A 15,034-nucleotide genomic window follows, 5' to 3' on the forward strand; every position below is an offset into this window, starting at 1 on the left:
TTGCTCCATTACCAAGCACATTGCGCTAAGAAACACCATTGAAATTATTACTTCTTTTCTCCATAAGATCCAATATATGTAACACAGCTGTTGACCTGATGATATTGTAGTTGGGGAGGTTTCTACATTTTATTGTATTATATAAAGTGTAGCATGTCATGAATCAAATATTTTTCCACTACCGATAAAACATTGAATCAGATTTTTCCAAACATTTCACCATGTAACTTCTCACACACAGAAAATGGATACCAAACTTGAAACATGATGAATAGGTTGAATATATTTTTTTCTATACACTTGGTACTTTATATTCTGGTGAATAACTTAAAATATCAATATACTGGAGTATTTGCATGTCTGTACATGCCAATGTATACACGTAACCAAAAAAAAAATTAAAATGGGTTACATTTTATAATATTTCCTTCAGAGTCCCCCAACTTTTACTGTTGCTTACTGTACATCAAAAGTGATTATGTAGAGGAATATATTAATGTGAACATTCTCACCATTTCCCAGAACATTGGGTTTTTTAGTGCTGTAATGCTTTGCATGATGTTGGCACATATAAACAGCTACAATCATTAACAAGACCCAAATCACTGTTCCCACAGTTGCGATGAATGCTGGGTGGCGCAGGACCTGCATGATATGTCCAAAAGTTATCTTTTCTTTCTCTACTTTCTTGTTCACTTGTGGGAACTCTGTGGGGAAAAAAAAAAAAGAAAGTAAAAGAAGACAAATGTGTCAAGTTGGAGAAATTTGCTTCATAAAAAGAAGCTTTTGTTATGTAATGCTCTTTCTGTTTTCCACATTTTGAAACTCTTCCACTTTTGTACCTCACTAAAGTTATCATCATTTGTCTTTTCAACCACACTTGAGGTATGGTTATCATGCGGGATTCTGTACATTTTTTAATCCCAATGATGGCTCTGCTTGGGGAGTCAGGGACCAAATATTCAGTATTGGCTCGTCTCTTTCCATGTACTATAACTATAATGTTCAAAGTACTAAATAGTAATTTCTGCAACAAGTGCAGTATCTTTATTTATGATCCTCTAGTTTGTCTGATTTGTGACCCCTGGCCCTGACTTTGGCTGGACTAAGAGTCCGACATCAGGCCTTATCCTTTGTTTGGCATCTGACTTCCTGGATTTTAGTGGGGGTCCTACTTATCTGCTACTCTGACAACTGCTGTCCATGACCCAGCAGAATCCAATTATCAATGGATGGAAGTGGCTGTAAAAAAAACAGTAGGTCCCCAGGGATGTTAAGATTAGATTTTGGATTAACCAGTTTGAACAGAAAATGCTCAGCAGGTTTTCTAAGTCCACTTCCATCTCATATTCTGGTGACATGTAAATGAGAGCATTAAAGCTCTTATTGAATAAAGCGTGAAAGCACTGATCCAGCGCCATCACACAGAAAGCCAGCGCCATCACACAGAAAGCCAGCGCCATCACACAGAAAGCCCCATTTGAATTCAATGTTGCTTTCACTGAGATAGCACCCTTTAAAGTCTGATAGTGATGATCAGGCAATATTGCACTTTATAGAATAAGGCAGAGTGTGTCACTCATTGACTTACAATATTCGCTTTAAAATTAATGACTAAATAGTTTCAGCTGGCTGCGTAACAGTTTATATAGTAAAACCTGTATCAGAATCCATTGATACAGTATGTACTGTACACAATGCATATTTCTGCATGTAATGGTATTACATTGTGACATTAAGCATACACAGAAAAAAAGCAGCTGCTTAATCAATGAAAAGTATCATTGGAGATATGTCTACCCAACCCACTACATTTTCCTATCCCATTTATAATTATGAAGCTACATTACAAATATTAATGCAAAGTTTGGGTAGATAAAAACACAACAAAGCCCTAATTGACCAATTCATGTCAACATAGAAATGTATTTACCCATGATTAAACACAGCTTTTTGCTGGTTTTGTCACTATAATAGGACCTAAATTACATACTAAACTAAATTTAAACTACATTAAAAACTATGTAAACAGTAATGTTTATAATGGTGCGATAAATAAAAGTTGAACCCTCTATATACAAATGATAAAATGCCTCCAATATTTGAAGAGGTTAAAGCTCCATGTTTGGTGTTTCTCTAAAGAGGGTAGTTTTTTATGGCTCTTGTATACATAAACATTTTATTTGATTGTTAACATGGATATTTTCAGTATCAAAACTGTTAATCTACTTGTCTTCCTCCTTCCCCCGATTCAGCAAGCGAGAGTAGAGATTTCCCCTAGCTCCTCCAGGCAGGCTCATAGCTCTTTGCGTTCTTCATTTTTTTGCATTGAATTTTTTATGTACTTTAAGAGATCTCTTCTTGCCCTTTCAAAAACTGTTTTTAAGGTTGTCTGATGCTCCGTTCAGGAGATGTAGATGTTTGAAATATTTACGTATCTTCTTTGTCACTGTGTTTGACGCTATCTGTAATGATGTCTGTGTTTGCCACTGTGTTTACCAGTGTGCCTCTCTGTCACTGCTTTTATCTCTTGTGTACATACAAGTACATGTGTGTGTGTCTGTCTCTGTTAGTGTGCCTCTCTATATCACTGCATCTTCCTAAAGTTTATATGACTAATTAAATTGCCTTCAAATTTAGCTACTTGTTGTTTTCTAAACCATACAGTATAAGTACTACACAATGATCACGTGCCTGAATAATCCTAACCCCACATTTAATTTACAGTACTGTATGAAACCTGCAATATACATCATGCATGTACTGTATACTGTATATCTCCATACTCTTATCGTTCATTAATTTATGTGTTACATTTTAATATCTATATATTCTCCTGACCTATAATGATGTATTTAGGTTTGCTTGGCATCCCAATTCCTGCATCGTTTATTGCTGCCACTTGAATTTGGTATTGGATCCCTGATGCCAGCATTGGTATTTCTAGGCTCTTTGTTCCTTCATCCACTATCCAATCAACTTGATGATAAGTCTTGTTTCCAAAGCACCAAACCTGAAGTAGACACAAAAACATGAAATGAGTAAACACAAATCATCATCATTATTATTATTATTATTATTATATCATCATTTTACCAGGAGGAATTTAACTAAATTATTTGAATTCTACTATAGATTAATACAGATTATGTGTAGCCTATGGTAAATGTTTTGTTTTTTACTTTAAATTATTCTCTTATTAAAGAAGCTATTGTCCCCCAACCTCTGGGTACCCACACGGTTCTAAAGATATTTACAGGTTTTTTATGCCAGTTTTGACACCCAAAAAGTAAAAAAAAACCTGGGGGTACAGAATGGAAAGTTGCTATACCAGTATTCCTGCCTGGTGGATAAACAGGCTTTGCTCTGGAATCAGATGGGCACCGGAGGTTGGGAGTCCACAAATCAGTTTTTGGGGCCTCTCATGTTTAAGTGAGTTAAGAAATAAAATCAAAATTGCAAGTAGATTGAACTGCTGCTCTATTATCTTGCAGCACAATTACTTTTCTATATAATTTTTCTTTACTTTATATATCCTGATCATATACTTTTTTTTGTAAAAATATTAATGTCAAAATATATTGCAGGGACTCCTAACGATAACCACCACCATAATTCTTAAAAATCTGCTTTTTAATTCAGCCCTGATCATTAAAACTTTTGCAATGCTTTTGTCTCTTACCTCACTTAAAGAGCTTGTATCCCACTCCTAACAAACGTTGTAAGCATGCTGTAGGACGTAGTATATGTTATTGTGCATAAGGGGTTTATGTGTAAATTGAATAAGTATTAAACATATTGTTGGACTGCATCATTATTAACACTATATGTCTGTGTGATGGTATTGCTACCCTTAGTGTGCTCCCACTGGTAAAATAGCCCAATAGTGCTGCACCTTTTTGCGTGCATCTTCTCCCGCTGTGATAATGACACATGGAACTGGATTCATATTTTGGAAGATTGGTGACCACCTTCTAATGGTTAATTTCCCCACCAACCTAGTCTCAAGTGATCTGCTAATGGCAAGGTATAAAAGAAACTTAAGTTTGCTAGAGCTCACAGGTCAAGATGAAATATAGTCCCACAAAGGTTCCCAAAGAGTCTTAGTGCATGCTTAGGTGTGACCTGTGTCACATTGAAAAATCTAAAAACAGAAAGAAAGGGCGTGCTCCATGGTAAAATATGGTTTTAATACTATAATATATGAAGGGTTAAAAAGTATTGCACTCAAGAAAGTGCAATCTTTACACAAAAGGAGTAATGTTAATGGTTTCCAAAACAATGGGGCACCTAGACATTTTGGGGCATGTTAAAACAAATATCAATGTGGTATGACCACCCTGAGTCTTGGGCATTATCCCATACACATCTTAGGGGGATGGGGGGTGAGTAAGGGAGGACAGATTCAAGACTCTGTATAGGCAATAGACTTTATGGTTACCCTGACACCTGAGGGATTAAGTGAGCATTTAGATACCTGTACTATAGTATAAATACCTCTGTTTGTTCTACAGTTTTTCTATAATTTATGATTAAATATCAAGTGTAATTCAGCAATGATGTGAAATGTTTTCATGTATGTAAGATTTTTTGATGTATTTTGGTCATCTGCTGACTTCTTTGTATTTGTAGAGCCTCTGCTTTTTTATATATACTGATGGATTGTGTATATATAGGGCATGGGTATACAGAGGCAATTCCTTTTTATACCTGTTTCTTATATTATATAAAGTCTATTGCTACTGTATCTTGTACATAAATGTCAATATATGTTTCATTTAATGGTTAACAGAAAGTATGGTATAATATACAGCACACCTTGCATTTGAATGTAATATATTTCTATTTGGGGTCTGTAATTAATTGATGATATGTAGTCCTAAATATCAGTTGGATGTTAACCCAATGAGAACACCTGTTGGTGTGTATGTATGTATTTTGAGACACTGTGTGTTAAACTGTGATGCAGTGAGAAAGTATAGGCAATGACAACAAGAAACTAACAGTTGCCCAAAAGAAAGCACTCTAGCATATCCAAACAAGTATACATTTTATCTAAAAATACACACAACATGTATTAAAATCAGCTGAGGAAAAACCCTAAGTACCCCAAACTGATAAATGGGTACCAGGTTTGCGCCGAGTTACGCCAATCTCTTCATGAGCATATGGGAGAATGACCACATTTTGTCATGGGCGGGACTCGACGCGAACCTGGTCTCCTGGCATCGGTATGTAGACGACATTATCTTTGTGTGGAGAGGTACCTTAGAGGATCTGGAATTATTCCTTGTTTATTTGAATTCTAATCAAGTAAATTTTAAATTTACTTCTAATATCAGCAAAGTTTCGGTAAACTTTTTAGATCTGACAATTTATATAGAGGGGGACGCAATTAAGACTAAAAATTATTTTAAAGAATTTGATGCCAATAACTTTATTCTTCCCTCTAGTTATCACCATAAGACTTGGATAAACAATATCCCTTTAGGTCAATATAGGAGAATTAAACGCAATTGCACAGATGATAGTGTATTCTTAGAGTAATCTAAAAGTCTGACAAATAAATTCACAGAAAGGAAATATAAAGATAAGAACATTAAAGATTCCTTAGAAAGAACTATCTCCACTACTAGAGACTCCATCTTGGCCCCTAGTATTAAGAAAACCACTCTAAATGTTGAAGTACCATACCTAACACAATTCAATAAAGAAGCAGGGAAGATAAAGCATATTTTGAACAAACATTGGCACATAATAAAAAAAGATTTGATATTAGGTATACATCTCCCAGAGAAAGCCCAGGTCCTATATAAAAAGCTTCTAATATGAAAAATAAATTGGCTCCTAGTGTCCTGAGGAAAACAAATGTGTAAGGAACCGGGGTGGTTAGATCTTCCCAAAGGCTTCTTTAAATGCAAGAATTGTTTAGCATGCAAATTCAGTTCTCCTTGTGACAGTTTTATGTCCAATGTAACAGGTAAAAAAATATAATATAAAAAAGCATTTAAATTGTAGATACAATTATATAGTCTACCTTCTCCTATGTTCATGTGACCTAAAATATATAGGGAAAACTATTCGACCCCTCAGAACACGAATTTTAGAACATATCGGTAATATAAAAAGAAAATTTATCACACATTTTCTTACAGCACACCAAGCAGATCCTATCGGACTAAAATATATGGGAATAGAACAAGTCATGTCTCATTGGAGGGGTGGAGATAGGAATATGGATTTGATAAAAAATCCTCTTCCTTAATGTTATGTTTGTCTAAAGCACTTATTCCCATGATCTGTTATTTATATTATCTGTTATTTATTCGATTACCACATGTATTACTACTGTGAAGCGCTATGTACATTAATGGTGCTATATAAATAAAGACATACAATACAATACAAAAAGAGAATCCTTTTGGATTTATGAATTAAAAACCATGATTCCCACTGGCCTAAATGCAGACTTAGATATGAGTGTATTCCTTTAAATATGGTATTGGTCTCTAATGTTTGTTTCTGCCCCACAGATTCTATCAGCTCGTCTTCGAGTTGGTCCTTTTAATATGATTTTAATATGATTTTATTCGTTTTTAAAGTTTTTTATAGTTTTAACCATATTTTATTAAAGAATGTATAATGATCTGTATTAATATTCGTATCTCTGAATTTTGTGCTCCTAACATATATGTTTGGAGATTTAATGGTATGTGGCACTCACCATGGTGTTAAATGTAAACTTAACAATGTATTTTTAATGTTAATTAGTTGTTCGGGATTGGGATTAGTTGTTTGGGATAGCTAAGGCAGGAGAGGTATATATAGTACCATTTTATAGCCATTACACACTCCTAATGAAACCTCCAAGGAGGAGAAACACGTAGTGTGTGTCAAGTACATCGCAAGCTAAGCTGAAACCAAGAGGGAGGCTCTACACAGCGTCACTCATCTATCCCGAGTCATCGCGAGAGTTCCCGGTCAAGGAACGAACCCGGAAGTGCGGGAGACGCAAGACGCGACGGTCCCAGTGTACCGAGCAGAGGGACTGCACGTTTACCTCCGCTGCTGGTGTACATCTTATGATAAAATTGTGCATACTTTTTGGAACCATGTGAGTGCATTGTTTTTACTCTTACTGCAGATAACATTTATATTGCAGTCTACACTATGTCTGTTCTTCTTTCTCACATTTTCTTGTAAGCTGTGAAGATACCATCATATGCTGCTTTTATATGGGAAAACTGCAGCACAAAGAAACCTTTACATACACCTAATCACAGAGAAATCTGTGAGTATAAACTCTATTGGATGAAGGAAGTTTGTTTTCAAAATCACCATTTAAGACATATTGCACAATTTGTACAGTATATGTTCTTTATTTTCATACACTGAAAGAGCACTGATCCAGGGAGTTCTTGGATTGCTATTTGCTTGGGTCTTTTGACCTTGTGAGACATAGTTGACAAATGTTGTACTGGGGTTTTGCATACCTTAATTTCTTTGCCATCTTTGTTTTGATTTCCTTTTATTTGTAGCTCAGATATTTAACCAAGTGTAGCCATGCTGTAAAATGGCCTACAGTTTCCTCTCCTGCTGGCATTAAGCCTGGTAAGTTACAGGATTGCCAGCAGTAATCATGGAGGTTTGCCCTCACACCCTGGTGAGGTGTCATATACATGGAGGGGAGTGGCTGCATACTCTGAGTCCACCGTTAGTGACATCAGAGCTGTGCCAGTTCCTGAAGTATATAAGGCACAGCACTGCCAAAAGTTAGTTGTTGGAGGAAGGAATAAGTCTGGGTTGAGACTTGTGAGTGAAGGGTCCACTAGTCCAGTAACTAGTGGCCCATTTCTAAGTCACGCAGCATCAAGCCTGACAAGGCCACACTGTGTCCAGGGACCTGGCACAGGGGTGATCTCCCTGAGGGGAGAGGGGATCCCACTCCATTGGGAGGGCGTACCTTTCTAAGGGACAGCACGGCAAGATGTGCGGCTGAGCTAACCGCTGCAAGGGGCAGTTGGCCCATACACCAAGCAACAATAAAGATGACCTTGATTAAAGACACCCTCATGTGTGAGTCTGGAATTACTCTGCAGAGGAAGGCACCACGGAGGAGTTCCTCATCAGAACCATCCCCTTGCGGATGCAGGGATCTTGATGAGGTGGAGGCGCTGCACTGGATATAGGTAGGACTCATACCCACTACCTCAGCTGCCTGTCTGGGTTGGCAATCCCCACACAACATCATGCGGGAGACTCAGGAGTCCTGTTGCCAACAGGTGCACCACCAGACACGACCATGTAATGGGGACTGGTTAGACCACAGGGGCCAATATGAGATTGGGGGGGTCAGGCAGGTCCAGAAAATCCGTTACATTTGGAGGCGCTGCTGAGATACCTGTCAACAAGACAGGCTTTTGCTAGGCACACTGGGAAACAGGAGAGTGTATGCTGCCACTTTGTGCTGTGTTGGGACGGACCTAGGGGTAGTCAGGGGGCTGATGGAGTTTGTCAGTTCGCAGGGACAACCTAGGAGCCTGAAAGGAGTTGGGGGTTTGGAGCCGGGCTATAGCTGTCCTAGTCACCTTGAGGTAGTGCTAGTTGGTAGGATGCCTAAAGGGATAGCCTGTTAACGTGGTCAGGAATCCTGGAGAGGGTCTGCGCTAGGCTGACCAAGAGAGGTAGACGCCCAAGTACTGCATGGAAGCCCCAGAGTACTCTAGCCATTCCAGACCACTTACCGAAGGGAGCACAGACTGGGAGGAAGGAGATACAGCAGACACAGGAAGAGTGAGCCTAGCCTGAGGTAGTGCAAACACGAGTCAGACCTACATTAGGTACAGAAGGTGGTGCATCAAGGCAATCTTTATTGTATCGGTGTGGCAGCTGCCCCGCAGAGAGAAGCTCCATGTACAATAAAACCATATACAGTAACCAAATGGCGACCGCAAGAATGGAGGATCCGCACGGTGCGGAAGGTCCAAAATGGCGGACGGAGGCAGATGGAGAGAGCGCACGTGGTGTGTACGCAGCAGAAGAGCAAGCTACGGGAACGACTTTTGCGAGCCTGCTGTGGAATGGCGCGAAAGCTGTGGCCGCATCATTTTTGTCCTGTCTGGGACTGTGGGGTACTACCCCTGAGGACATTGAGGAGGACATTGTGGTGATGTGTAGGGAACATGATGGATTTGCTTGTCAGTCGGCGTACAAACAATCGAAAGCTACCTCAACTGTTGCAGAGATTGACAGTGCAGACCAAAATGGCGGCTCCCGCTTCCCTGGGAGACCGCGTGGACCAGTTGCAGAAAATTCTGCCAATGCGGGACTTGCAGAGAGTTGGCCAGGAGTGGCGCCAAAAGGAAAACCCCACCCTGATGGCGCGAAAGCTGCAGCCGCGCCCTCATGGACTATGACTAACTCAGCCCCAGAGTGGGGTCATCCGATCAACCTATGGGACCTCACCCTAATCTCAACCAGGGGGAGTGGTTTCCAATTATGCCCAGTGAGAACAGATCCAGCTGAGAGAGGAGCTGGTGAACCGGCCGCACCCTTACAGAAAATAGTTCCTGTAATTAGTACTGCCTGTGGAGAAAAAGACAAAGAAGCTGGAAGAAATTGGCCGGGGATGGCGCCAAATAAGGAGTGGTGCTCAGGGGGTGGTGGCGCGAAACCCGAGGCCGCGCCCCCCAGGACTGTGAAAAGTTCAGCACTTATTCCAGGACATCCAAAAAATTTGTGGTACCCTCCCCTAATCTCCACTAGTGGGAGTGGATTTCAGCTTTGCCAGATGCGGGTGGAGCTAGCTGAAGGAGGGGTTGGCAAACCAGCCCCTGCCCTTCAGTCACGAGGAACCAGTGAGCAGAGCAGACCACTATTGAGAGTGCCTCCAGTAGTGACCATGGCCTGCAAACCTAAAGGATCCATGATATCCACCCAGCTCTATTCGGCCCCAGGAGGCTTCCTGGTGCTACGAATGGCGGGCACCGAGACAGTGGCGTGTCTATGCCTACAGTGCCGACTGCCAGGGGGCGCAGTGGGTACCGCTGCGCGATGCTCACAATGTGGCCTCCAATATCTGTGGCCAATGCCAACATTTGTGCCGGTACAGGCCGTAGAGGCCGCGGGAGACGTAGTCATGCTATCGGCGGAACTTCCAGGTGCGCTCTGGAGGGAGTCTGCGGATCCCGGAGCATGGGGATCGGGGCCGGCTATTAAAACCGAGTCGGAGGAAAAGGACAATATCAGCGGCAGTGCTGGGCGAGAGACTCACCGGCGGTCACCAAGCGGAGTGCCCCTCCCCAAGTCGGGTTGGATTCCTCCGACGAGGAACCAGTGGTGTCTCCCGCAGTAACAACACGACAGCCGGCGAACCCCTGTGGCGGTAACGGCAGAAAGATACCACTCACCTGTATCGTCAGTGAGCGGAGCCGAGTGTCACCCGTGCAGCGGAAATCAGAGAGGCGGAGTCCCATGGCCGTGGTGACCAGCGGTTCTGATGGTGGCGGCAGGTCCACCCCGACTCCACGAAGCGGTAAGCATAGTCCTTGCTTTTACCAGGCTCCGAGGGTGGCAACAGCGGAGGAAGGGCGGTGCCAGGCCCAAGCGGTGCCGCAGAGGAAAATTGAGCTACCGGATGTCGTGGTGGAGGAAGAGGTCTCGCTTGGGGACCCAACCCAAGATGGCGGCACATCCAGTACGGTCAAGAACGTCACTTCCGGTAGCCGTGGCGGAACGGATGGAAAGATGACCGCACCCTTCTGATCGAGCAGTGTTTCCCGATCGCCTGGGTCGAAGAAGAGCTGGCAGGCCCTGCGAAAGCCTGAGAGCAGCGAGACCGGAGCAGCAGAGAGCCCCTGCGGTGGCACCGGACCAGGTAGCAGTGGAGAGCGGGTCGTAGCCCCGCGGATGCCGGCAGCCCGTCTCTATGCCCAACCCCAGGCCCTAGTTAAAACCCAGACCCCTGTCACCTTTTTCCATGGGTCATCTTCGAGCCCGGGGATGTCTAGGGGGTCCCGAGTCACCTCCGAGGAACGGACTGGGGAGAGCCTGGACTGCTTTACATCTGATGATGGGTCGGCGGGTGGGAGATACTCTCGGCACGTGTCCGTGTCGAGTGACTGCCCAAGTGTTGTCAGTGTCACCCTTGCAAGTAGGCCCAAGTGGGTAGGGTCTCAGTCTTGGTCTGCCGGGATATCCGGGGTGTCCTCCTGGGGGGAACCGGAAGAGGGAGAGTCAGTGGAGTCAGCTCAGGAAGAGATTAGGGAGACCCGGTGGTGGGCCCCCTTATTTGAGAGATACGAGGCCTGGCTAGATCGCACCAGGTTCCTTTTGGAGAAAGATGGGGTGGTAGATCATTGGTGGGCCAAGGGGGAGTTCACTGAGGAGGGCCGGTTAAAAGCGATGCAGAACCGATGGTACGAGATTAGTCATGGGCTGATAGAGCCCTTGGTTCCAAGTAAATTGGAGGATCCGGTGGACCCGGATGAACCCCTATCATGGGTGTTGCCAGGGAAAGCGGGTAACACTAGATTAATACTGACTAGCCAGGCGGAAAGCTGATATCGTAACCAAATATAAAAATTCACATGGATTAGAGTATCCCTTGGCCCCGAACCCCTCATGCAGGAGATAGAGGATCAGAGGGATGGGTGGCTACGAGAAACCATAGAGCTATACATGGTGAACAAAGGGGGCACGATTACTGGGCGTAAGACGGAGGAGAGGATCTCCCAACTGATGCGGGTGTGGAGCATAGATCATAGCATCTATATACACAAGGCTGTATATAGACCCGAGAATGGCTTACCACGGGAGTACAGCATAACTGTCACTGACATGGGTGGTCGGGAAGTAAAGAAACCTGACCCTCGTCACTATTATTAGGAAGACAGGATAATGATGTTGTGCTAGCTAGTGCCACCTGCTGGTCAGTGCGCACCATGATAGTACTATGGAAACTGATGTTCTAACTAATTATGTTTGTATTTTACAGTGCTTCCTGGACAAAGGTACACCAAATTTAGGTCCCAGACGGGTCGTTGGGATTCACCAGGGGGAGAATGTAGCCATGCTGTAAAATGGCCTACAGTTTCCTCTCCTGCTGGCAGTAAGCCTGGTAAGTTACAGGATTGCCAGCAGTAATCATGGAGGTTTGCCCTCACACCCTGGTGAGGTGTCATATACATGGAGGGGAGTGGCTGCATACTCTGAGTCCATCGTTAGTGACATCAGAGCTGTGCCAGTTCCTGAAGTATATAAGGCACAGCACTGCCAAAAGTTAGTTGTTGGAGGAAGGAATAAGTCTGGGTTGAGACTTGTGAGTGAAGGGTCCACTAGTCCAGTAACTAGTGGCCCATTTCTAAGTCACGCAGCATCAAGCCTGACAAGGCCACACTGTGTCCAGGGACCTGGCACAGGGGTGATCTCCCTGAGGGGAGAGGGGATCCCACTCCATTGGGAGGGCGTACCTTTCTAAGGGACAGCACGGCAAGATGTGCGGCTGAGCTAACCGCTGCAAGGGGCAGTTGGCCCATACACCAAGCAACAATAAAGATGACCTTGATTAAAGACACCCTCATGTGTGAGTCTGGAATTACTCTGCAGAGGAAGGCACCACGGAGGAGTTCCTCATCAGAACCATCCCCTTGCGGATGCAGGGATCCTGATGAGGTGGAGGCGCTGCACTGGATATAGGTAGGACTCATACCCACTACCTCAGCTGCCTGTCTGGGTTGGCAATCCCCACACAACATCATGCGGGAGACTCAGGAGTCCTGTTGCCAACAGGTGCACCACCAGACACGACCATGTAATGGGGACTGGTTAGACCACAGGGGCCAATATGAGATTGGGTGGGTCAGGCAGGTCCAGAAAATCCGTTACACAGGTAACAATTAAGCAAAAGGTTGATGGAAATGTCTTTTTGTACCCTCAATTACTATCTTAATATGACATTTTATATGACACCACATTTAAATATTGGAGCCATCAATTAGAGCCCGTAAAACATTTTAGCCTCAGTTATTTTGACTGATTTATACTTTTTCATGACCGATATTTTTCTTATCCTTTAATAAAGAAGAGTTTCATATCAAATCTAAATATGTTCTATGTCAATGTTCCCATAGTCTTGCAACTTATGACAAAAAAAATAACGTGTGTGTATGCATAAGATTGCACGTGTGCAGGCATTTGTATTTTATTTTTAGGCTTAAAACTGTGAGATTACAACAGCATGAATGCATGGATTTTACCTCTTGAAGGCCTCTGATTTGGCACAAAAACTAGCAATACAGATTTCTGCTTTGATTTGCAGGATTTGATTAACATGAAAAAAATGTTGAACAGCTCTACACTGTACAGTATATAGTGTTTTTTTTCCTGTTGTGCAGCTGTCTTTGTGCTCTTCCACTGGAAACTACTTTACCATCAACAATACACCATCTCACCTTGTAACCTTTAATGTTTCCATATTGAGCACTTTTTGGCAGAGGTTCCCAGCTCACAACAATTGTGCCATTAGCGCCTTCAACTGTTGTCACATTGATGTTCTGTGGAGCTATGTTAGGAACTAAAAGAAACAATGAAATGCATATCATTGAAAAAACCTACATAGGTAACAAGATATGGAAAAATAAGTTTATACACTAATATATATTATTATATTATATAGCTATACATATAGATAATAGAAGATAATCTGGTAGCATTCAGTGTTTCAATTACTTGAGTCCCATGGACATTTATTTTTCCCCCATTATTTATGAAACAGAGAAAGAAAGCACAATGTTTCTTGGAGGATCACAAATCACCATTGAGGTGGATTTTATAATATATATATATATATATATATATATATATATATATATATATATACACATACACGTATAAATAGTTGTGCATCAGTCCTTTATTTGATTTGTTCCTGGTGGCTTCAGCCATGAAGATAGCCTTCATCCTTGCTGGGGTAAGTAATAAATATATATATATATATTTTTTTTTTTAAAGTTCAACATTGATTGCCAATGTGGCTATCTAGACTGCCATTGGGAGCCTAGGTAGTCACAGTGACAATCAACGGATTTAATTTTGAAATGATGTAATTGATTATCTTAAAGTATTTTTTTACAAACATGTTTTAAGGCCTTTCAATAGCCAAAAGCCCTATTAACCACATTTGCTGATTAGTCTAGTGGAGGTGCCGTAAATTTGTTGGGGGGGTGGGAGTACGATGGTGGGAGTAGTTGCCCTGGGGTGGGAGGTTTCGTCAGCAGGGGAGCGTGATAGGGGTTAACCTCTTAATTACCTTAGTGGTTAGTAAAGCATTGCACAGCAATTTTCATTCACCACTAAGTTAGTCACGGGGGATACAAAGTGTAGTTTAGTTTTTGTAATTGTATTAACTCATTTGGTGCCTGTGGTATACATTGGAAATTACAGGCATCAAAGGAGTTAATGTTATTTCTACCATAGGGCTCTGTAATAATAGACATTACAGAAGCCTATGATAGAAATATTATTAAGGCATTAATTACAGGTTTTTGGTAAAATAACGCACCTGGTAAATTATTATCGCAATCTTTATGTATTCCAGATTAAAATAGCGGCAATAAGACAAGTAATTTATTCATTTTTTTCTACCAGATAAGATATATTAACAGAGTTTTATGTATTCAGCCCTATAAACTTTATAGTACAATTCTGCTTTTTTTGGCTGCAAACTCTGCTCCTAAAGGAAGCACTAGCTTAAAGATTGAGAAAAGGTAAAGGCCACACTTCTTGTAGAGGGAAAACTACAGGCATTTTCGGTAACTTGATCTTTGTGTGTCAGGCCCCATAGGGTAGATTGTAATCTGTTTGAGAAAGGGAATTATTCTGTGTCTCTGAGTACTACAATATGCAGTACAATCTAGTGCAAAATTATAAAAAAAAAAAAAAAGAACATATTTATCATTTATTTCAGTCTATGTTCTACAAATGTAATCTTAATAAATACGTATACAGACGTTTACAAATGTAGTTTGTTACACCT

At 41.9% G+C, this 15,034-nt stretch overlaps 1 protein-coding gene across 4 annotated transcripts in view; it reads right to left on the minus strand.

Moving 5' to 3' along the window:
- The window catches only part of ROBO4 (roundabout guidance receptor 4), a 255,040-nt gene that overhangs the window by 124,402 nt on the left and 115,604 nt on the right, over positions 1 to 15,034 (minus strand). For all 4 annotated transcript variants that reach the window (XM_075604310.1, XM_075604307.1, XM_075604308.1 and 1 more), the window contains exons 9-11: positions 13,452 to 13,573; positions 2,842 to 3,013; positions 513 to 707 (exon numbers count right to left, since the gene is read on the minus strand). In XM_075604310.1, coding sequence (XP_075460425.1) covers positions 513 to 707; positions 2,842 to 3,013; positions 13,452 to 13,573 — 489 coding nt within the window. The remainder of the gene's footprint in view (positions 1 to 512; positions 708 to 2,841; positions 3,014 to 13,451; positions 13,574 to 15,034) is intronic.

The sequence above is a fragment of the Ascaphus truei genome, chromosome 6, assembly GCF_040206685.1.
Source record: "Ascaphus truei isolate aAscTru1 chromosome 6, aAscTru1.hap1, whole genome shotgun sequence".
In the NCBI taxonomy this organism is placed as follows: domain Eukaryota; kingdom Metazoa; phylum Chordata; class Amphibia; order Anura; family Ascaphidae; genus Ascaphus; species Ascaphus truei.